This window comes from Esox lucius, chromosome 2 (assembly GCF_011004845.1).
Source record: "Esox lucius isolate fEsoLuc1 chromosome 2, fEsoLuc1.pri, whole genome shotgun sequence".
Taxonomy (NCBI): Eukaryota; Metazoa; Chordata; class Actinopteri; order Esociformes; family Esocidae; genus Esox; species Esox lucius.
The window spans coordinates 12,239,135-12,263,960 of record NC_047570.1 but is presented as its reverse complement, the minus strand read 5'-3'; the positions used below and the strand labels follow the sequence as shown (position 1 = coordinate 12,263,960).

At 45.4% G+C, this 24,826-nt stretch overlaps 1 protein-coding gene across 4 annotated transcripts in view; it reads right to left on the bottom strand.

Moving 5' to 3' along the window:
- ankrd11 (ankyrin repeat domain 11) overlaps positions 1 to 24,826 on the bottom strand; it is a 117,000-nt gene that overhangs the window by 25,723 nt on the left and 66,451 nt on the right. For all 4 annotated transcript variants that reach the window (XM_010881554.4, XM_010881545.4, XM_010881562.4 and 1 more), the window contains one exon: positions 4,971 to 5,116. In XM_010881554.4, the coding sequence (XP_010879856.1) occupies positions 4,971 to 5,057 (87 nt within the window). In that variant the 5' untranslated portion in view covers positions 5,058 to 5,116. The remainder of the gene's footprint in view (positions 1 to 4,970; positions 5,117 to 24,826) is intronic.

Below are 24,826 nucleotides of genomic sequence, written 5' to 3'. Positions count from 1 at the left end.
TGTGATGAACTCCTCACAGTAATCTAAACAAATGTTAAAGACCCCATAGAATGGCACACTTGATTTCATGAGACATGAGCGCTAGCACTCAGTGTGCTGGAGAGGGGCTACCATAAATGTGCAACAGACTTAAAATTTTAAATGTAGACAAAATCAGAGATATTTTACTCAGAAAGCAATTCCCCACCCCATGAAGACTTCAAAGTATTATTCTGGTGATAGGGTTAGAAAACGTGGGCTAAACCTTGCGGTCATGGGTTGAACGTTGGATCGCTGATTGTACAGCAAGGCTGGCAAGTGGCATTCAAGTGGTATCGGTTTTCAGTTTTCTTCCCACAAAAGTTCAAATATATAATGCAACACGGTCAACACCTTCCCTTTTCACGATACAAGACAGGGAGGAAAAGAAACCATTTAATTTTAACTTTACTTACCAATGTAGCGTTCATTCTTCCAAATACTCCAGCCATATAACTATCCATTCATGAAATTAAAACGCACACTTTAGGGTCCTCCTTACCCCGGGAATATGCAAGAACATTAATGGTTTGTAAGAATTGCATTACAATATAAGGGGACGCGCAACAGAAGTAATCCTTCCTGGCCATTGATAAATCAAAGAACAGCGTCGCTCATTGTAGAACATAATTCTTTCCAACAATGTAATCCACCAAATCACACTTCAGGATGTTCTTCAGGATGTATTCACAGCTCAGAGTTTATGTTAGCCGACATATGCTGTCTTTTTGCCGGTATCACATCATGTAGTTGTCCGGCAGCTGAAAATATCAATGGCCCAAATGTTCGATGGGAAATACAGCAAATAAATACATTAATAGCATATTAAATAGCCAAATATTGTGTGACCTATACAATCTGTTGCCAAGAAAACAGCGAACCTCCACTATTTCAGTAAGAATTAACTGAGTTTGTTCATGTGACTAAGCGTGGCATGAAATTCAAAAGCTGCACACTCCAGCAGCAAGGCCAGCATACATGTTTAATATGCAATGGGACAACATATGTATATCCATATATTTTAATGTGCATTATCTAATTAGGAAATTCAGTTTGTGTTTTTTTTGTCGATCAGCTGATCCGAAAAATAAGCAACTGAAATGTGTTTTCTATTAAATAATAATGTTGTGAAATTAGGCTACATTATGGTGCATTGCAAAACAATCCTAAACTAGGTTTAAACATACTGAAATTTAGAAGCCAATGAGTTTCAGTAAATCATCTGCGCCTCTAACTTCAGGCAGAGCTGTCAAACGCTCTTCTGCAACCACGGCTTAGACATCCTATGGAAACTGACATCATTTGCATGGTATTTGTTGAGACGTTTCTAACAATGGTTTCAAAATCCCTTATTCAGATTGGAAACATGATTTTGTAATCCAAATATTGTGCAAAAAGAAAGTTGTCTAAAATAATTGCAAACTGACTCAAATTATTGTAATGTAATAATTCTGACAGCCCTAGTTGTAGCCTATATGCACATTTCACCAGAATTGTCAGGAGATAATTCGGTTGACTAATTTATATAAAATATATTTGTTGGATCATAGCGTTTGAGTTCTACAGCTGTTTAGAGACCACTGCACCTTTTTCTTTCCTTTCCAAATAAGTAGAAAATGAATGTTTTCAGTGAAGAAAAGAAGGGTTAAAATTAAGGGACCACTGCAAATTGAATGCTTCTGTTCCTAACTCAAAACTTTCCTTGGTGTCTTAAATTAACAACCATATTAACAGTGAAGAGGCCAACATAAACTATGATATAGCTCCAACCCACAGTGTTATTTTGCATATTAGAATCAGTTTGATGTTCAGTTCCAGATTTGTTTATTTAGGTATTTACTTTTACTTAGATGTTCCATTCAACAGGTATCCTGTTTCTGATAAAGTCAAAGATAATTAAATTTCCAACAGTGTGGGGGTGGTATCAGCTGATTAAACGGCTATCTGCTTTTTTCTGCTCCAAATTATTGTTATTATATCAGCCTTTAAAAATCCACTATTGATTGACCTCTAGTCGATGTACAGTTGTGCTCAAAAGTTTGTATAACTTGGTAGAAATTGTGAAATTTGGCATTGATTTTGAAAATAGGACTGATCATATGAAGCCATTTAACATCACAGTTGTTCGGTTCCTTTTAAAATCATAATGTTAACAGAAATCACCCAAATGGGCTCTGATCAAAAGATTAAATACCCTTGAATGTTTGGTCTTTTTAATGACACACAGTTACACACAAAAACACTAATTGCAATTAGTGCTTGTGTATAAACAGTCAATTTGTTAGCTCTTACATGGATGCACTGAGCAGGCTGGATACTGAGCCATGGGGAGCAGAAAAGAACTGTCAAAAGACATGCATAACAAGGTAATGGAACTTTATAAAGATGGAAAAGGATATAAAAACATATCCGAAGCCCGGAAATGCCAGTCAGTACTGTTAAATCACTTATGAAGAAGTGGAACATTTGGGGATCTCTTGATACCAAGCCAAGGTCAGGTAGACCAAGAAAGATTTCAGCCAAAACTGCCAGAGTAATTGTTTGGGATACAAAGAAAAACCCACAGGTAAACTCAGGAGAAATACAGGAGAAATCATAGACAACTATTACAAAAGACTGCACACAGTCATTGATGCTAAAGGGGGCAATACACAGTATTAAGAACTAAGGGTATGCAGACTTTTGAACAGGGGTCAGTTCATTTTTTTACTTTTATTTTTCCTTGTTGCCATGTTTTGTTTTATGATTGCGCTATTCTGTTATGACCTGCAGTTGAATGTGAATCGCATAAGAAATAAAATACACGTTTCCCCTGCTCACTCATGTTTTCTTTAGAAAGGGGACATATGTTACCAATTCTCCAAGGATATGCAAACTTTTTAGCGCTGGTGTATTCAAGATTTGTCAGCCTTCCTAACGTTTCGCAGATAAAGGTTTGTTACAGAAAACCTGTAGTTGCGGTCGAAGCGAAGTAAAAGCCCTGTGTATTTGACCAACTGGCAGTCGGAAGAAGGCACAAACAACTTTAACTGAAAGGAAGAACATTAGCCATCTCACGTTCTTAATCAGACTCACTCAGAATACGATGTGTTTGAAGAACACAAATTGGTAAATATGTGGCAAGACCAATCACACACAAGGATCCTCTGACAAAAAAGAGAATTAAAGCTACCAAGCCTGAATCTCAGTACTTAGGGTCAAATAAGGATTTCTTTGACTTATCCATTTGGACAAGGGCAATCTACCTTCCGCTTGCCAGACTATTTTTGTTACATGTCCCGGACAAGTGTTAATGTCAAGCCCGAGGACCTATAAACTACAGAACCTAGGGACCTATTAAACAATCGAATCATAGGACCTATCCAACTACAGAATATAGTGACCCATACAACTGTAGAATCAAGGGACTTATATACTATTGGACCTATCCAACAACAGAATCTGGGGACCTATCCAACAACAGAATCTGGGGACCTATCCAACAACAGAATCTGGGGACCTATCCAACAACAGAATCTGGGGACCTATCCAACAACAGAATCTGGGGACCTATCCAACAACAGAATCTGGGGACCTATCCAACAATAAAATGTAGGGGCCTATACACCTACAAAATCTAGATCTCTATCAACACCGAATTTGGGTACCAACACCTATGAGGTAGTGCATCATGTTTGGTCTGTTTGACGGTCAGGGTAAATGTAGGTCTATATCCCGGCCTCACCTGCCTGCCCAGCACCTTAACATTGCATGATGCATGATCTAAATTCACAGAGCAAGAAGACTGACTACTTCAACGGACATGAATGAAGAGCATTATGGGAGGGGTAGGTGATGCATTCAACACAGTACATACACCAATGAGCCATAACATTATGACCACCTGCCGAATATTGTGTAGGTCCTCCTTTTGCCGCCAAAAGAGCCCGGACTTCACTAGACCTCTGAAGGTGTGCTGTGGTATCTGGCACCAAGACATTAGCAGCAGATCCTTCAAGTCCTGCATGTTGGGAGGTGGGACCTCCATGGATCAGACCTGTTTGTCCAGCACATCCCACAGATGCTCGATTGGATTGAGATCTGGAGAATTTGGAGGCCAAGTCAACACCCTGTACTCGTTGTGCTCCTCAAACCATTCCTGAACCATTTATGCTTTTGCGGCAGGGTGCATTATCCTGCTGAAAGACATCAATGCCATCAGCGAAGTCCCGCTGCCATGAGAGGGTGCAAATGGGCTGCAACAATGCTTAGGTAGATGGTGTCAAAGTAACATCCACATGAATGGCAGGACCCAAGGTTTCCCAGCAGAACATTGCACAAAGTATCACACTGCCTCTGCCAGCTTGCCGGATCGTCACTTGTCCTTCCTTGGACCACTATTGATAAGTACTGAACACTGCAGACCGGAAACAACCCTCAAGGGCTGTAGTTTTGGAGATGCTCTGACCCAGTCATCTACCCATCCCAATTTGGCCCTTGTCAAAGTCGCTGAAATCCTTATGCATTTTTCCTGCTTCTAAGATAGAAACTTTGAGGGCAGAATGTTCATTTGCTGCCTAATATATCCAACCCACTGATCGGTGTATATCTGTTTCAGAGAGCTTACAGGTGGGGAAAAAATACATTTCAAATTAAAAGGTTTTGTATGATCCATTTAACTATATTTTAAGGGTTTTGTCAAAACCCTGTTTCTATCATCATATACTTTTCCATCTATAGCCAACCTCAATGTCAGCCATGAGAAATAATCTTGACAAAGCAACAATTGGCTCCTAGCCAACCCCTATCGAGCTTCTTAATATGTTTAGAATGACTGTTAGTGTTTAATAAGGGCATGACCTACAGATGCAAAATTCAGAAGCTGTAGCGGACAAGGGGCGTGTATCTATGTGTCTTCATCCAAGTGTCTGTTGGGTTAGTCAGTGTAGCGTGTGTGTGCGCATGTTCCTTACCTTCTTCCCACTCTGCTTCTCCACCATGTCAGTGTTAAGAGGGAAGTCTTCCAGTTGGGGGGTTTTAGAACCCCCACCCTTGGGCATCGTTCAGCTATCGCCACGCCAAACCTCATTCACGCTTCTATTGCATCGTCATCAACCGTCTGCCAAGAGAGAAAGATGGGGGATGGGAGTTAGCACCTGGACAATCAACTTCACATAAATTCAAGCTCGGCCCCACAACTGTCCCATTAGAAGTTTACCAAGTAACCCATTTTCAACAATTCCATGTCCACTGCAGTTTCAATGGGGGATAATCCCTGAGCTCTAGGCCCGCTCTGCCTTGAAAGAGGAGGGCATCAAACATACCCTGCCAATTCCAAAGAGTGACAGAGACAGTGATCAACGCTGTGGAGTTAGGGTTAGCACATGCAGCTGATCAAACACATTCCTGACTGGTACATCTTGATGCGTTGAGATCAGTAACATGAATCCACCCAGTGTATAACAACTTTGGGAAAACTATTTTGGCCTGTATTGCACAATGCAAGCAGCATGCACAGGTCTTTGCTGTGTAACCAGTGGAGAGAAACGTTGGGACTCCCGGCCAAACCTGAGCTACCCCTTGAGAAATATGGCAGCCCGGGGCGCCAGCGTGAGGCCCGGCCCGGGGCGCCAGCGTGAGGCCCGGCCCGGGGCGCCAGCGTGAGGCCCGGCCCGGGGCGCCAGCGTGAGGCCCGGCTCGGGGCGCCAGCGTGAGGCCCGGCCCGGGGCGCCAGCGTGAGGCCCGGCCCGGGGCACTAGGAGGTAGCAGTATGCTAGTCTGTGAGGCCTTGTTGATCCCAAATGTTCTAGCATGAAACCCAGCACAGGAAGGGTGTAGCAGCTAGCCAAGACTTGAAGACTCTGCGGTGTATTTAGTGAGCTTAGTGTGGCCTCTTCCACCCAGCCCCCTCTCCTGCTCACTGTGCATGCAGCCATGATACTAGATTAGGCCTATTCTCTTTCGTATTTACTGCCCTCTCCCTTCATGTGGAGAGGTAGCTTCAGAGCGACCATGAATAAATGATATTGAAAGAGTTTCTAAATTTTTTCTCTTCCATAATGCATTTTTCTGTACAGCGTGTGCAGAAAGCTGGAGCCTCTCTCTCTTTCCCTATCCTTCTCCAGTACCCGGGAAGGCTGCCTGGCACTCCGCTCTGCCCTGGCGCCACAGCCCTCCCTCAGCAGCTCTCTTATTCAAAGACGGATATTTATATCCCAGCGTCAGCGACACACACCGTCAGAGAGGAATACTGCTCCCCTCTCTTCCTGGCATATGGAAAGTGAGACACAGCAAACCGCTGCTCTGCCACCCCTCACCCGGGCCCCCCAACACCTCCCACACTCCAACCTCACAGCACCGTGGCAGAGGTCAGCCTCTCACAGAGATAAACTTTCTACCACATATACGTACCTCAGACTATGTCAACGCAAACTGTAGAACAATAAGCACCAGACTATTTTGAGATACTCTACAACTCCAAACCCCTGGTATAAACCTTCTGACTATAACCAGCCTTTGAGATCAGTGAAATTAAATTGTTTCATGTTATATTAAGATTTTTTTCCTCAAATAATTTGACCAAGCACACATTTCCTTCTTCTGTAGGCTGACATACATTGGTGACTTTGTGCAATGAAGGGTTAGAACAAGCCTTCATAATTCTTTCACATGATCTACAGTGTATCCAATAACTGACTTGGTAGAACATTGAATTTATTGAAGCTCTCCACACTTTTTCTTTTATATCTATTACAAAATATAGTTACCTAGAGAAGCACCGACAATTTTCTTTGAGGCAGATAACAATACAGATAGTTCATCTGGATTTGCAGATCACAGGCTGATAATCTCTTGTAATTATTTCTTGAGTATGTCATTTGCTTATTGTTTTGTGACAAAATAGGCTTATATGCTTAAATATTTTTTTATATTGTTGAAACAGTGTGGATCGATATGGCATTACCTTCAAGTATTATAATAGGATGGTGTGCATGTATGCAGTTATTGGTGAGAATAATGCAATATAAAGAACTAAGAAAACATACATTGGTTAAGAACTTGTTCCAAAGGCCAAAGAATTTATAAAAAACTTAATATATTGACAAACGGCTATTGACAAATAGGGAGAGTTTTGTATTTTGGAATTTATTAAGTGAATTGAAATGTTCAAACAAAGCCTATATTTATTACTGTATATGTTATTGGCAAATTACTCCATAAATATGATTTGGTTTTCAATAAAGCCTGTTATTATAAGAACATGTTCTAATTGATCTTATGAGAGTCTGAGCTAACATTAGAAAATTATTTCATAGAACCAACAGCATTTTAATTAGTCTGACACTGTAGGCTGTGAGTGTCTGGCAAAATTCCCAAATGTCATGTAAATTAAAATGCTGCCAGTCAAATTGTCTGGCGCCACGTTTTTGTAAAGAAACCCTGATTCTAACTACCACAAATATGTTGAACCAAATAGTGAATAATCCATTTGGCACGGTGCTGTGCTAGTCCTGCACGGTGCTGTGCTAGTCCTGCACAGTGCTGCATGGCTGTTCAAATACAACAAGTCATTATGTTTGACATTGTGTGTTGTTCCCATCAAAGATAACCATAGTTTATAGGTATGTTCCCATGGCCCACCCTTTATTATTAGCTTTGTTAGATCTATGCATCCATAGTAAACAAAAACTGTTGTGCACTCATTCTGCAGCTGAAATTAGAACTCATGAGGAAAATAATGATGGTAAACATCCCTATTAAGCCCACGTACCATATAAGCCCACTTGCCACTTAAAAAAAAGTATCTTGCTGTGTGATGTTTCTTCCAATGAGGCTGATTGTTACATACAGTGGGGAGTACAAGTATTTGATACACTGCCGATTTTCCTAATTACAAAGCATGTAGAGGTCTGTCATTTTTATCATAGGTACACTTCAACTGTGAGAGACGGAATCTAAAACAACAATCCAGAAAATCACATTGTATGATTTTTAAATAATTAATTTGCATTTTATTGCATGACATGAGTATATGATCACCTACCAACCAGTAAGAATTCCGGCTCTCACAGACCTGTTAGTTTTTCTTTAAGAAGCCCTCCTGTTCTCCACTCATTACCTGTATTAACCGCACCTGTTTAAACTCGTTACCTGTATAAAAGACACCTGTCCACACACTCAAACAAACAGACTCCAACCTCTCCACAATGGCCAAGACCAGAGAGCTGTGTAAAGACATCAGGGATAAAATTGTATACCTCCACAAGGCTGGGATGGGCTACAGGACAATAGACAAGCAGCTTGGTGAGAAGGCAACAACTGTTGGCGCAATAATTCGAAAATTGAAGAAGTTCAAGATGACGGTCAATCTCCCTCTGCCTGGGGCTCCATGCAAGATCACCTTGTGGGGCATCAATGATCATGAGAAAGGTGAGGGATCAGCCCAGAACTACACGGTAGGACCTGGTCAATGACCTGAAGAGAGCTGGGACCACAGTCTCAAAGAAAACCATTAGTAACACACTACGCCGTCATGTATTAAAATCCTGCAGCGCATGCAAGCTCCCCCTGCTCAAGCCAGCGCATGTCCATGCCCATCTGAAGTTTGCCAATGACCATCTGGATGATCCAGAGGAGGAATGGGAGAAGGTCATGTGGTCTGATGAGACAAAAATAGAGCTTTTTGGTCTAAACTCCACTCACCGTGTTTGGAGGAAGAAGAAGGATGATTAACCCCAAGAACACCATCCCAACTGTGAAGCATGGAGGTGGAAACATCATTCTTTGGGGATGCTTTTCTGCATAGGGGACAGGACGACTGCACCGTATTGAGGGGAGGATGGATGGGGCCATGTATCGCGAGATCTTGGCCAACAACCTCCTTCCCTCAGTAAGAGCATTGAAGATGGGTCGTGGCTGGGTCTTCCAGCATGACAACGACCTGAAACACACAGCCAGGGCAACTAAGGAGTGGCTCCGTAAGAAGCATCTCAAGGTCCTGGAGTGGCCTAGCCAGTCTCCAGACCTGAACCCAATAGAAAATCTTTGGAGGGAGCTGACAGTCTGTAGTGCCCAGCGACAGCCCTGAAACCTGAAGGCTCTGGAGAAGGTCTGTATGGAGGAGTGGGCCAATATCCCTGCTGCAGTGTGTGCAAACCTGGACAAGAACTACAGGAAACGTATGATCTCTGTAACTGCAAACAAAGGTTTCTGTACTAAATATTTAATTCTGCTTTTCTGATGTATCAGATACTTATGTCATGCAATAAAATGCAAATTAATTACTTAAAAATCATACAATGTGATTTTCTTGATTTTTGTTTTAGATTCCGTCACTCACAGTTGAAGAGTACCTATGATAGAAATTACAGACTTCCACATGGTTTCTAAGTGGGAAAACCTGCAAAATCAGCAGTGTATTAAGTACGTGTTCTCCCCAATGTAAATGACATTATTCCTAAGCTGATCAGATCTGTCAATATTGAATTCTAAAAGCAGGTGTGACATGTGCCTGCTGACTCCAGAAGAACTTACAAAAGAAATGTTGGTGATTTCGGTACCCGAAAACACCTTAAATTCTGATAACAATTTCGGTACCCTCAGAAGATACATTCTTGCATATTCCTACTCCTATCTTCTGAGGGTACCGAAATTGTTATCAGAATTTAAGGTGTTTAGTGTTTTGAATATGACATATGTTACAATATTATTTTAATTATAAATATTGTTTCTTTTGAAACCAAAATGAGTTTTACCATCCTAGCAAAAATCTTAATCTTTACTGTACATTGTGTAATTAGTTGAGAAGAAAATACTGTAACAACGGTCAATGGAAACCAAAAGTTTTAACCGATTGAGGGTGGGATTCAAACTCACCCCAAAAAATGAAGTAAACAATTGAAATCACAGGCTGTTCCAACTTGCGTGAATTACATCACGGCAACTCAATGTGACTCAGTAGTGTGTACGGACCCCACATGCCGTTATGCACTCCTGACAAAGTCTGGGCATGCTCCTGATCGGAGGATGCACTGTGTCCTGGGGGATCTCCACCCAGACCTGGTTTAGGGCATCACTAAGCTCCTGGACAGTCTGTGGTGCTACTTGGTGGTGTCAGATGCACCAAATCCCAGAGGTTCTCAATTAGATTCAGGTCTGGGGAACATGAGGGCCAGTCAATGGCATCAATGCCTTCATAATCTAGGAACTGCCAGGCCATATGAACCCGGTGCATTGTCCGGCACCAGGAGGAACCCAGGGCCCATTGCACCATCATAAGGTCTGACAATGGGTCTGAGGATTTCATCCCAGTACCTAACAGCAGTCAGGGTACCATTGGTTAGCACATGGAGGTCAGGGTGACTCTCCAAGGGTATGACTCCCCAGACCATCACTGACCCACCGCCAAACCACATGCTGGATAATGTTGCAGGCAGCAACGGTCACCACGGCGTCTCCAGACTCTTTCACGTCTGTCATTTTCTCACAGTGAACCTGCTCATTCTGGTGTTCTCTGGCAAATGCCAATCGAGCTGGAGGATGTCGGGCCCTCATGGAGTCTGTTTCTAACAGTTCGGTCAGAAACATGTACACCAGTAGTTCACTAGAGGTCATTTTGTAGGTCTCTGGCTGTGCTCCTCCTGTCCCTCCTCACACAAAGGAGCAGATACCGATCCTGCTGCTGGGTTGTTGCCCTTCTACGGCCTTCATATGGTCTGTTGTGTCCACTTGAGCAGCTAAGGCACACTACTATGTCCTCCCTAATACAATAGCAACCAAAAAACAAGCAATAAATCTATTCTTTACAAATCTATCTATATCTCTATAGCCCAAACAAACATGAATCTGTTTTGCAACTGTGTTCGTTGAACCACAGAATTGAAATCATCTCCAATCCCCTATTATAGGCATATCAAACAGCAATTTTTAAAAACGTCTTGTACCGAGTAATCATTTGACAAAGTCATGAATGTTTATAATGATTATTAGTATTATTAGAGACATTTATATTTCCAGTTGTTGGTTAGGGGTGTAAATAAAAAATTTGACCACATATGATTGGCCACCTTACTATTTAGTTTGTTTAATTACATTATAATTTATTTTTTATTGTATTACAAATTTCAGATCTTAGTCTTCTCTGAAGTATGTACTAGAAAGTTGTCGCTAGCTTCCTTGCCTTCTGGCAAAGAAAAAAGACTGATCACTTTGATATCACATGATGTCTGGTCTGTCGTGCAAGTCAAATTTCACGAATTGCAAAATATCACGAATTGCCACAATTTCCATACATTACATTTTAAAGAGCAACATTTTTTTTTTTTACCTCCATACATTTCTATAAGAAATTGCGGTGGGCTAGCTGTAACAATATATTGATTAGCAAAACATACCGTTGCTTTCCAGTGCATTTAAATTTAGAACTTCTCAGAGTACTTCTCAGAGTAAAACTAGAAATGTCCGATAATGCAGATAGTAGGGAGACGTTAGCTACTATTTACAGAAGAGAGCTAGCATCAGAGGAGCGAGTTACGTTCAAAGCAACAAACTCAACTGACCATTCTGCCAAATGAACACAATTCTATAAAATGTCTATACAATTTGTAAGAACTTTAGATGCGATGGAAGAAATCACAGAAAATATATTGCTGACAGACTGATTTATTTAGGGGGGGCTAATTAATATTTTAATTAGCCCCCCCTATGAAAATAGCTATGGAGAGCTAAGAGAACAGATTTGAACATAGTTTGTTTTATTATATATATTTATCTCATTTGGAAAACCCAAGGGCTTAAAGAGTACATTAGGTACCCATTAAGCCCATGCCAGACAATAAACATGTAACATAAATGAATTATACATGTATAAATGAATTATTGACACTTCAAATGAGAGATAAGACTTTCATGTTAACTAAAATGTTTGCATTTAAATTGGGGTAGTCAATATATTACATGGCCTAATAGGGAAGTTGATGGGCCTAATAGGGAAGTTTACCCAAATCAAAGGAACCATCATTCTGCAAATATAAGGGCAGTTCTTAGGCACCACAGACTGCCTGGATCCTGCCCTACTGGCAATATACCACAAACCCTGAAGGTGCCTTACTGCTTTTATGAACCGTTAGTCAACAAAATTAGAAGTGCTGAAAAATACAAACGTAAAGTGTTATACTCATGGTATATGGTTTCATGCACCCCTTTCAGCCAAACAGTATTTCAGAGGATGAGACAAAATTAATATTACTCTGGATGATCTATTATCTATATCTATATATCAACACAAGGGCCTGCTATTGTAGGTTACAGAACTATCCATTTGATGTGCTTCTTGACGTCATTGTGTTATTAAGTTGTCTTCAAGGATTCTGGGGTGGTTTTGGCACAAGGGCTAAATAACTGTATTAGGTTATTGAGCTGTCAGTTTCTCTATAGGAGGGTTTGGCAGAGATATTTAAATGTGTTCTCTGTTCTTGCCTTTTATCTATTAGTGAGGAGAACACAGAGGGAAGCAGGACCCTGAGAGAAAACAATTTCATCCATTCCAAAAAACAGAGGCCCCAATTTCTCTGCCTTCCAACCCAATCAAAAGCGGCCCAGTATCTGCAATCATGGTGTGTGTGTGTGTGTGTGTATCAGAGAAACCAGCAGCTTAAATGCATCCCATATGAGTGGAAATCTGCACTTTCAGTTACAGCAGAAAGCATATGAAGTCTTATTCTAATGCAGGCTCCTGCAACTTCCATTCCGAAAACAACTCACCCTGGCCACTACAAAAGGGGCAGTTACATATTTTTTTTTTTTAAATGAAACATTGGAATATTCATTTGTCAGTGAAACGTGGCACAGTTTTGTCACGTGTCAGGATTACCTACGTGAGTAAGGAAATGAGCTCACCGACTGCTTCACTCGTGCTTTGTTTTGTCTGCAAGGTTAGGTAAACAGAACACAACGTCATCACACCACTGTTTACAGTGGAACAGCTAGATGATCTGCTACCATGGAACATTACCTACAACTCTTAAGTGTGCTAAGTGGACTAGTGGCATTTTCAGGCAAATTGACATACGGTCCTTTTCCTTCCATATCTATCCAAAATCTATCCATTAACAATCCATTTTCAACAGCAACATGGCTACCATGTTTACGATCATCATAAATTCTCGCATGTTTTTGTGATAGCCCTACCAGGGCACATCACCTGACACCAGTTACTGGTCAAGGTGCAAAGGGCTCTAGCCATTAGGTAAAGCAAAAAAACAAAACAAAAAAGGAGGCGTGCTAGTTAGATGATCATTCTCATCTGTGATTGGTGCTTGGAGAGGGTGGGCGGGTTCAGACACAGGTTAGAGCGGTTCCTCTCGGGATGAAGCCTACAATCCCCAGCAGAACCAGGGTCTTGTAGGTTCATCGCAGAGGCCTGGTAGAAGACTGAAGAATGTGGTATTTTATGGGCTCCCAACGGGGAGCTTGTTTTCACAAGACTGAACACTTCAGCTTAGCTGGAAGGTAGAGCCTTCACCTCAGTCTCAGACCTCTACTCTGTACTGTGGCAGGAGGTCCCAGTTATAGAAAATGTGCATCTTCTTTGAAGTCTAAAATCCTGCGGTGAAAACATTCTACGATAATGACATAACATTACGGCGAACAGGTGATTATGCTGCCGCACAGAAACAAAGCACTGTTTCATTGAGACACCACTGTGTGTGGTTCCCAAGTATCTCCAGGAGGTTCCAGAGGGTGAACAGGTGCTGCAGTTAAGGTCTACCTGTGCACTGAATAGGCCAGGAATCACGAGCCGGACAGTCCCTAATCACATGCAGCCGCCTCCGGAAGCCTTGTTCCTGAAGGTGAAGTATTGGGGAGACAAAACTACAGTAATTCCATTGGGACAATAAAACAAACAAGCTCTTAAAATTATAGCAAGCCTTAGTAAACAGACCCAGTCCTCTGGGAGCTGATGTACAGCGTGGTGAGTTTAGTTTTTCCATTGCGTGGGCCAAACCTCTCCATATGCTTAACTGTACCACATGACCAGCTAACACACATGTATATACACACACATAAAAACATATCTACTACCCAGCCATGCGCTGCAGGGAATGTTGATGAACCCTTAACGCCAACTCTCCAGTGACTGGAAGATCAACCAGTCAACATTGTGTGTGGCATGCCCAGACCTGCAGGGCTGTGGACCATCCAAGAGGGTAGAGACCAGGGCAGAGACCCTGAGGAGCGCATTGCCAGACTGGATAACGGCTCAGTAACGAGCACAAATACACAAAAACACATGACTGAATTTTGGTGTGTAAAAACAGAAAGGTTGAAATGTATACACTGCTGCATGTAGTTTGTTTGCACGTGTGTACATTTGGACGTGCATTTGCGTCTCTTGAAGAACGGAAATACCCAGCAGGGTCAAGCAAGGATATGCAACAGAAAATTAACTGATATTGGTACATTACCACAATTGGTTCAAGTTATTACATTATTCAGAATAAACATTGTCATTCACTGGATAATGCACTAACCACTGGCTACCTTAAGTAATTACTTCAAGATTTGATTACATTTTCTGGGCAAGCTAGTTCATGTACACGTTTAATAGGTGAAACATTAATAAGGAAATACATCTACCAGTGCTACTGTATTCACAGTCCTTACATAAACACTGGGCTTTGACCATGTTTGGATGACATCGATCTGTCTGGTCTGTACTACCACGTGACAGTGTGAAACAACTGGATGCACAAAGGAAAATAATCGGTGGTATCAGAAGAATGGGAAACGCTGGTAGGAATAAGAAATGTGTTGGGTGAGTGAGAAGAGGGAGGGGGTGCAGGGGCTACTGTCAGCTCAAAGACACATCCCCTCTGCGTCACATCACTACTCCCCCCCTCTCCATCGAGCCACTCCCTCTGCGGTCAGACAGAGGCCAACACTTCAGCTCACTGCGGGATGTTGTAGGGGCACGCGCACCCAGCGAGGGAGGGAGAGCGCTGATGGGGGGGGGGGGGGGGGTCTGTGACAGTACACGGGCAGGCCCCGCCCTCCACGCCACTCATAACTCAGGCCTGTCGGTGTGTCCAAACCACAGACCGCGCTTCCCGCTACAGCAGCCGATGCCTTTGGAACGGAGCGTAAAGCGGCTGGGCCCGGAGCCTCCTGCCTGCTAATGCGGCACACACGGAGACTGTGCACTCGTCCATTAACGTGTCAGAGATCCACTGTGTTCTTCTGGCACGCTTCTCCGCTAACATGCAAAACAACCGCACAGACCATGGCATTCAATTCCCGGTTTTGACCGTACCGTTCTGGTCAGGGTGGGATCTCCAGCAGATACCGACTCGGCGGTGGTCTCGATCATGGTGGTGGTCTCGATCAGAGGAGTGGGAGTGGTGCCTAATGAGCGGAGAGCAGGAACACCGAGGTCTGGCTGTGTGTACCCTACCGGTGGCCGTTCGCAGCCTATTTACATTTCATATAAGAGACGGGCGCAGCGGCCAGCCTGGTTCAGTGGGTAAACAGAGCCTGCCTGGCCCACTCTAGTATCCAGGCAACTGGGACCCAGATTGGCGCTGCAGCCCCCAACCAGAGCACATTCATTTGATTATAGGCCTTTGTGGGAACGGGAAAAGCAGAGGGCATGGATTAGGGCTGTGAGCGGGCCGAGCTCTCATCTCACCTGGCGGGACAAGACAGGAGCTCTATTCAGCCCAGACCGGGTCACCGGTCAATCCAACAGTCTGGGCTCAGAGCAGCACTGGGACATGGGGAGGAAACGAATCACGTCATCAGGTATTCTGAGCACGACAGCTCCCCCCTAAAACTCCCTCTGTAAGGTGGAGAGAGACAGAGCACACGGTCCAGAGCAGCTCAGAGGTGCTACTGAAATGCATCTTTGGTAAATCACGCCGTCTCTCTCCGCCAGTGACCTTGGAGAATTGAGGCGGGGCCATATATTCTGCCATGCGTCTAGGAAAGCGAGAGAGGCCGGGGGAAAAATGGCTCCTCTTTTCATTCGCCAGCCCCGGTATCATAAAGCTTCATCTGTTCACCTCGGACTCAGTCATCACGGCACCGCCGCCCCAAGGCCCTCCGCACACCCCAACCTCCCCTCTCCTATATCCAAAGCTCAGCATCTGATCCAACCATCTCCTGGCCAAACAGAAATGAGAGAATTCACAGGCAGAGCGCCTGACACTGCCATAACAATAATAATACACACTAGGCCTGTTGCCTAGCAACACTGGGACGAGGCACATGTACCCAACGAGCTGACAGAACGTGTGTGTGTGTGAGAGAGAGCGAGAAGGGGGAGGGATGGAGTGGAAGCCAACATAGCTCCAGTAATAACGCTAATGTGTGCCCCTGAATACTAAGCCTAGTCAGCCACAAGGATCCATTTCTGCCCTTAACTTCACCTTCTGGAAGAGAATGGCTATTTTGCCTACAGTCTAATGAGAGGTGAGGATATTCTTCATTAAATATCTAACCAGACAACCCAGGCAGCCACAACAAACCAGTCCAGGGTTCTTTTGGTGCTCTAGTTCTCCAGGCTTGAGATGCTCGTCGTGTAGTCATGTAGCCTCAAGTCCTGGCTGGCCCCTGAAAAAACTAGTGTCAACGCGGACGGAGAGCCATTTGACAGAGGAACAACTGGGCAGTTTCCACTAGGAAACCATGCTAGCCAGCTAACAGACTCCCTACAACCAAGCAACGTCATCTCATATTTGTTTTGAATCAGTCGAAGGAGAGAGACGGCCATTTGAGTTGCTTGTACCTAGCTGCATCCCTAACGACAGTGGTTCTCAAACTATTTGGGTTTATGTTATAGAACATTAATCAGGGAAAACCTGACAATCAGGGACCATCTTGAGAAAAAAGTCTTAGTATCCTTGAAAAGCGCTGTATCAAAATAATGCATTCATATTATTATAAGACAATCTCCATATCAATCCACCTCCAAAATGTTAACCAAATAGCTGCACCACAAACTCTGCTCACCTTCCTGCATCTCGATGTACTATACTGATACTGTAAATGTGTACAACTGTAAACCCATGTATGATATATATCTACCAGTCACATCCAATTATCTTACACAGCACCCACTGTGGAATGCTATGTCAACTTTGACTAGATGTTGTGTATTTAGTGTAAATCTGGGAGGAAGTACAAATGCACTTTGAGAATAAAGTTTGTTTGTTTTACACATGATTGGACAGTGACGTAGCCTGAATAACAGAAGAAATTAAAACCCAGCGGTTATTTGGAGGCTACAACATTTTGGGTCAGTTTTAACTGAGGATGTTGTAGTGGCAGAAACAGGGCAGAACACACATTTCATCTGGACAAAAACAAGTTGAGTTTTAACCACCCACATAGCTACATTTATGATTTAATCTTTGGGCTGCCATTTCATAGCCTGGGTTGGTAAAAATAACAAATTAGACAACTTATCATGCAAGTACTGTACCACACAATTTGATAGCTAGCACATGATTGAAATTAGCCAGAGTTCCACTTCTGGGCAGGCACTCCGACCATTTGACAGTGGACAAGTTGGTTCTGCAGTGCCGGCCTGTCTGCCTCCTTAAGCCAATGTTTACAATGAAGATGAAAAAAGAAGCCAACGTACCGAACGTTGCGTGTCTTGTATGGGGTTGATAGGCCGCCTAAACAGACCGCCTGTTTGGAAAACACTTCTGTTTACAATATCCTAGGTTACGGTTACCAGGTGAAACAGTCACGTTTGTTGTACAACATGTGGTCCTGTAATCCCTGCAGGGTTTGGGTACAGGAACCGTGGAGGAAGGTGGAGCAGCTAGGTTAGAAATCCATATAAATACAGAGAAGCATCAGGATCTAGTCTCAACCACCAAAAAGCAGAGAAAAGATGGATCTCCAGCCAGTTGAGGAAGGGAGGCTTACAGTGCATGGTTGAATTAACCAAGTCTTGGGCCCTGGGAAGGAACATTTAAATTCCAACCTCTTAGCAACTGAGATCATTTATTTTCATTTATATGACTTGTTTATTTTCTTAAGATCTGGCCATGGCCATCTGGCAGTTTTTCGAAAGATTTTACACCAGTACGAGAAGGACGGCATTAGGGGTAATGCGTACACCCCACATTATGTTATGAAGCGTTATGGCCTTAATAAAATGGAGGCAACTTGTTCAACAGAAGTAGGGATCGGTACCCCCGATTTCCCCTGATTAATGACTCCTTATCGAGAATTACGGTGGAGAGGCACTTCAGGTAATTAAGAGCTCAACCAGGAAGGAAGGGGGTCCCCGATTGGCATGAGAGGAACTGGGGTGGCTGAGGAAGGATCGAGGAGACAGACGGATTAAAGCGGCCACAATAAGAAGACCCAGGATGCTGTTCTGACGGTTTCTAAGCGAGCCACGGTCCATGCTCCTCTGCCGTCACGGAAGATGGCGAGGATGCAGGTTTAGACAGGGCTTCAGCTGAAGGCAGCAAATCCAGCCCAATCCTACCTCGACGTGGTGGAGTAGGATCGAGGGTGCAGTCAATTACTCCACCCCTCCCTCCTTATGGAAAGTTAAGGCCCCGGCCTCACCAGCAGTGGGATAGGCCCCGAACGGTTAGTGGATGTCCACCTGCTGGCGAACACCGAGCCATTTAAAGAAGGCTGTCTCAGAATGCATATGTCCCAAGTGACCAGCAGAGCGTGTAACAGCCGTCTAATCACAGGTGCATTTCCATTGGGCCTGTCAGCAGCTGGGATGGCGCGACTAACGCTACACCGGTCAGGGAGACAATGCCACGCTAAACAACAAAGTCTAGCTCACTCCTGTGGCGGCATAGCTCTAATGTGTGTTATATCTTCATTTCCTTGGGCCCGGTTTAGTCTCATTACAGTTCGGCAACAGGGGAGCATCAGACCAACGCACTAAATGTGCTTCTCAACGACAGAAATACATCAGACATTAACCTCCATCGAATCAGAATAAATCCCAACCGTGATAAACAAGGTTAGGCCATCTCTCCTCCTGTCCCTGTGAGTGCACACGGCAGCGGGGGTAATCTAAATTGTTCCTCCAAGCTCGACGGCCAATCCAGTAGAATAGATAGACTGAAGGTGTTGGGATTACCCTGATCAGCTTCTCATAAACCCTCTTTCACACATACACACGTACGCACTTTGGCTCCTGCACACTGTAACACGCCTCTGCATTTTACTCATCTCCTACACACAGTGTCCAGTAGCCAAAATGCGTGTTTGTGTGTAACACGCAACCACCCCGCGGTCAACTCCAGCCCTGGACACAGACTGCAGATCAGGGGTCTGGGCCCTGGACACAGACTGCAGATCAGGGGGCCGGGCCCTGGACACAGACTGCAGATCAGGGGGCCGGGCCCTGGACACAGACTGCAGATCAGGGGGCCGGGCCCTGGACACAGACTGCAGATCAGGGGGCCGGGCCCTGGACACAGACTGCAGATCAGGGGGCCGGGCCCTGGACACAGACTGCAGATCAGGGGGCCGGGCCCTGGACACAGACTGCAGATCAGGGGGCCGGGCCCTGGACACAGACTGCAGATCAGGGGGCCGGGCCCTGGACACAGACTGCAGATCAGCAGTCTAACCGGTGTTGTCACCTGGCAGACCGGGAACCGCCACAGCATCCTGACCTCCACGCAGCCGAGGACCAGACACTAAAACCCACCCTCATTCAGAGCCTAGGCCACATTAATAACACACAAGCCGTCCGTGCTCTGACCACATGGATCAGGGGCACAGTAACCATCCGCTTCCACATCAGCGGCGGGGCCCCTCCAGGAAACGGCGAGAGTGGCGCTCACACACAGGCCGATAACAATTGGAGTAAGAGCGGTGGCTGCTGCCAAGCTGAATCACATCAGGGCGGGTCTACTGCCGGGGGCGGGGGGGCGGGGGACAGCCCAACGACCCCCTCACAACGGCCCTCCTTTCAATTCAACACCCCTGAACTGAAACGCAGACACGCTGCCGGGGGGCCGACGTGTTCACACGTTTCCTATGATATCACCCTCTGAGATGAAATGCTCGCTATCAGGACACTGGGGCGCTACGGGCAACATTTGAAAGGACACACGCCTCTGAACCCATGAACATTCAGCTCAGGTGTCTCCCGTTTAAAGAGCTGAATCAAATGAAAGGACAGAGGAGCCGGGAATATCTAGCACGATGGCTCTTCACAAACAGCGTTCAGCGTGAATGTTACTGCCTACCATTTAGTGTGGGTATGTGCGCGTGACTGCGGGTGAAGTGTGTGTGTGTGTGTGTTCATAAGAGAGTTAAATGTGAGACGCTGGGGCTGCATTAATTAAGGATTATGGGAAGAGGTAAAAATAAGCATGGCACGGAGCGGGATAATGAACAAAGTGCCAGGAAGGAACAGAGGGAGATGGGATGTGACCTTTACCAACATGAAAATGAAAACAACATCAAAACATGCAGCTATCGATATCTTGAGACGCTGCCTTCCGAGGTAGGGTGCGCAACAATTAATATAGAGCCCCCCCGGAGTTCTGCAAGTGTGAAGACAACTCTTTCAGAACACCATCTTGTTTCGGTTCACACATATTGCTTGGTTTTCCTGCGATTGACAGACAATTCAGCTTGGTTGATCTCGAACATGAGGGTGGAAACTCAAATGCTATTACGATTATGCAAACAGAACTAAGTTTACCTAGCGTTAGTTTCTCCATCGTGCAATGTTTACAAGCCGTAAGTGATGGGGGTGGCAGGTTTGCCACAGAACCCATGGCTGGAGACGTTCCTCAGAGCGCTCACACAGGCAGTTGTCCCAAACACCCGATGAAACCCTCAACGGACCAATGCGGCAGTCAGAGGACTGTCCTTAGAGCACCCATTCAACATGGAACCTCAGGGTGAACAACACACGAATAAGATCACACACAATCCACACATCTCTGGTTCCATGAAAAGCCTGAGGAGACCTTGCTCTGTGAAAAGTTGAAGGGGACAGTTGGATCTGTAAAAAGTCCAACCGGGTGTTGCTCTGTGAAAAGCTGAAGGAGAGAGTAGCTCTGTATGAAGTCAAAGGGGAGAGTTACTCAGTGGGAAGCTGAAGGGGAACCAAACAGAATGTTAATTTGTCTTGCTGCAGCAGTAGCAGTGGCAGGAGAGGCTGCTCCTTCAGATCCCAAATGAATTATATATCAATGGGCAAGATGAAAGGCCTCTTATAGCACAGCAGTCAGTGATGGGGCGGGGCCTGGAGGGATCCAAACTGCCAGCTAGGAGGTGGCTGCCTAAAGACGGTACCGCCAGGGATCAACTGTGTGTGTGTGTGTGTGTGTGTCGGGACGGAGGGAACCAGTCGGCTGGAAATCACTGGAAGCTTGGCCAAGGTGAACGTCACACTCTAACAAGCTCAGAAGTTATTTCCCGATGCCCACGCCCCCCCCCCCCCGAGGCACACTGTATAACTTTGGAACATGTTCTCCACCTAGCACGCTCCCTCCCACTGGCAATTAGAGCCACAGATGACCTGGGGCAGGCTCTTTACTTCTGAACACATTCACCTCCAACGTAGAGTCACTCCCTGCTCCTTCCCTATCCTGTCTGGAATGTTTTCCTCTTGTACATCCATTCTTACTGCTACAATTTGGAATCAACATTGGCACCCACCAAGCCTTCATGTCCCTCCCGGCCGACAGAGTGACAGTGTCCTCAGCCGGCCAGCCCTGAACCACACAATGGAACAATCAATAGCCTCATTAGACAAAGTAGACCAGAACCAATTAGTGGTTGGGCCAAGTGCCGTCTAAGAACCCTTCCAATCAATCAATGACACTGGTCAACATACTTTGTTTCCAATGGTTAGGCGATGTGCACGACAGGTCAGAAAGGATGAGAGGGGATGAGCGTAAAGGCAATGGCGTCCATCTGTCCTCCATCACCATCTTGCAGAACCCATAGAGAGCCTGCAGTACTATCCAGGACACGACTATCCAGGTCAAGAGCATACCGCCATACTCAGAGCCAAATCACATCAGGGGAGGGGGAAACGTCGCCAAGCCCCCCCGCCCCACCCACCAACCAACACGCCCATCAAACACGCCCTCACACAGGCCATCCTTTCAATTACACACCCCGGAACTGATACAAACACACTGTCGGAGGCCGACACCTTTTCCAAAGCAATTGGCTCAGAGAATCAGGAGGCTGCAGAAGAGTTGGCCCGACCAGCCACAACCACTGTTCAACTGAGCAGAGACCATCAATCACCCACTAAGTCACACTGGCACACCTGCCTGCACACCTCTTCTCGATACAGAGGTATATATTATGATGCTGCCACTGACCACTGGCTGCTAGCGCTGTTATTGTTTGGTTACCATCACTTCTGTAGCATTGTTTGGCAAGAATCTCTGAAACTGTTGTCAAATAAAGTTCCCCAAATGAATCATGCTTCCCAAAACATTATGGTGTCAATAACAGTACAAGATCTAACAATGCTATTCCAAACATTGGTCGCAGGCTTGAGCCGTGTTCCCTCGTCATTTTAACAGTCCCCTTTGAGGTTCCTCTCTGAACCACTGTGACAGCAGACTACAGTGTGAGCCAGACACTCTCCCAGGCCAGGCCGCATCGAGCGCTAACGGAGGGCTGTCACTCGCGTCGAGGGGAGGGGGCAAGCTGGTGTGTTGCCCGTCCACGAGTGGCTACCCGTGTTATCTGTGTGAGTGGAGTAGACATGTTCACCACCGACAGGCGGGGGAGGGGGGTCACAGACAGAAGGTGTGTCCTGTTTCAATAATAAATATGTTGATGCCTTAGCTTCTCTGGCACGACAGAGGGAGGAGGGGAGGACGGGACAGAACGAGAGCGAGAACTGAAGTGTACAGAATGTGTTTAGTGAAATGCCGTACCACTACACTGCTTCGGCAATATCCACAAATTGTATTTCATGCCAATAAAGAAATATGAATTTGAGAAGGAAAGGGGAAGGAATAGGCCTAGTAGCAATAAGCTCACAACATGATTTCATAAGGCTGATTGAAAGACAGATAAAGAGCAGCGTTCCTCCCCCCTCACGGACCAGACCATGCAGCAGCAGCCACTCTGAATTCCGAGCACAGAGCCTCACGCTGCACTGCATTCTGGGAAGCCCTCTCTATTAGCCAAGCTAGGTCGACGTACACACACAGGCCTTGTTCAGGAGAGCAGATGGAATTGGGAGGAGGCGGGGTGGAGGAAGAAAGGAAGTCCCGCTCCCTCACAGTCAAGATGACCTCTTACTTTTAGAACAGCCGCTAGGCTCGGAGAGACAGCTAGCTAGCAGAGAGCCGTGCAAGCGCAACACAACGCCGGAGTGGAGGCACACAGGCACAACGCCCATTCTATGCCTGGCCATGGACATGATGGGAGGGCAGCCTGGCCGTGTCAGTCCCTGGGGCAGCACTGAACCAGACTAGCACCATTTGCCCTGGTGCTCCCTCCCTCAAAGTGATTGCAGGGCAGAACAGAGTATGAGTCCCTTTACACTCCAACAACTGCCGGGAAAACAATTCAAACAACATTAAGAAAATATGTAAAGACTATTTTCGATAGAGAAACACTTGGGGCTTCATGAGGTAAAACTTTGGACAGACCACTGACTAGGAAAGCTGTTCATCTGGTAACTAACTTCCCCTGAATTCTGTTCATGGACCTGGAAGGACATACGTCAACGCTCCAACTCCAATACACCATACAGGAAGTAACTGGCGAAAATGTGCCCCACATAAGATCGAAAGGTGAAGTGCAATCATTTACATTTCCACAATAAGTCCCGTTGGTTTACATAATTATTTTTCCGCAGTGTAAAAATGCTCTACGTCATAAACCCCTCTGGCACAGCATTCCTAGTGAAGATCAGTAAACACGGACAGTAATGACTGCAGTTAGAGGGCTCCAGCCTGGGCTCCAAGGGCTTTTTAAGAGGCCCTGAGCAGCCTTACTGATTTTAATATATGTCTTTAATGCAAGTGTTTACATAAAGCAAACCCGTTCACCACTTTAACCCAGGCTCCTTGCATCATTTGCGACTCCAGCAGAATTTACTGAGTGGAGTAACACTCTCAGGGCACCCATCCATACCCAGTGACAGTCTGTCTGGCTGTGGTATTATAGAAATGAGGGGGAAGACTGGCTTAATGGTAGTAATATACCAATGAGAAAACCATCAGTTTCATCAGAGCAATTTGCATGAAGTAAGAAGTTTACATCTGCACTGAATGGTTCTCTATGGGGGTGGTTGGCTGGGCTAAAATGGCCCCAGCCTGCTCAAGCCACCGGAACATGGCTGTGGGGGAGGTCCCAGCCAAATACTGGGTCTTTGGGACGCTCTCGCCCCAGCTACGGGCCAAGTACTGTGTAAAACAAAAGATCTGAGTCACAAGACAGCCCCGGCGGTGCCGGTCAGCTGAACACGACACTCCATCCACAACGTGACCACATGTGGGGCCAGTGTCAACAATGACTAACGAATCCTGACCAATGTTTGCACTTTGACAAGCAGACACGAAATCAAAAGTCCCCTCGCGTTCAGGGCCGGGTAGTGCCCTTCCCATCCGAGGCTTGGTTGGCAGCATTTGGAAAAGCACTTGTACACTAAAGCGCCCATAGCAGGGCCGTATATAAATCTTGGTCCAGGCCCCAAGCAGGACAAAGAGACCTGGCTGTTGAGCGTCGGCCTTCTTCAGGCATAAGCAGGCAGGGAGCAGCACTGTTTGGCCCCTATTGGGTTTCAGCCTCTGAGTGAACGGACTGGCCTCTGTCACAATAGACACTCTGTACTGGAGCC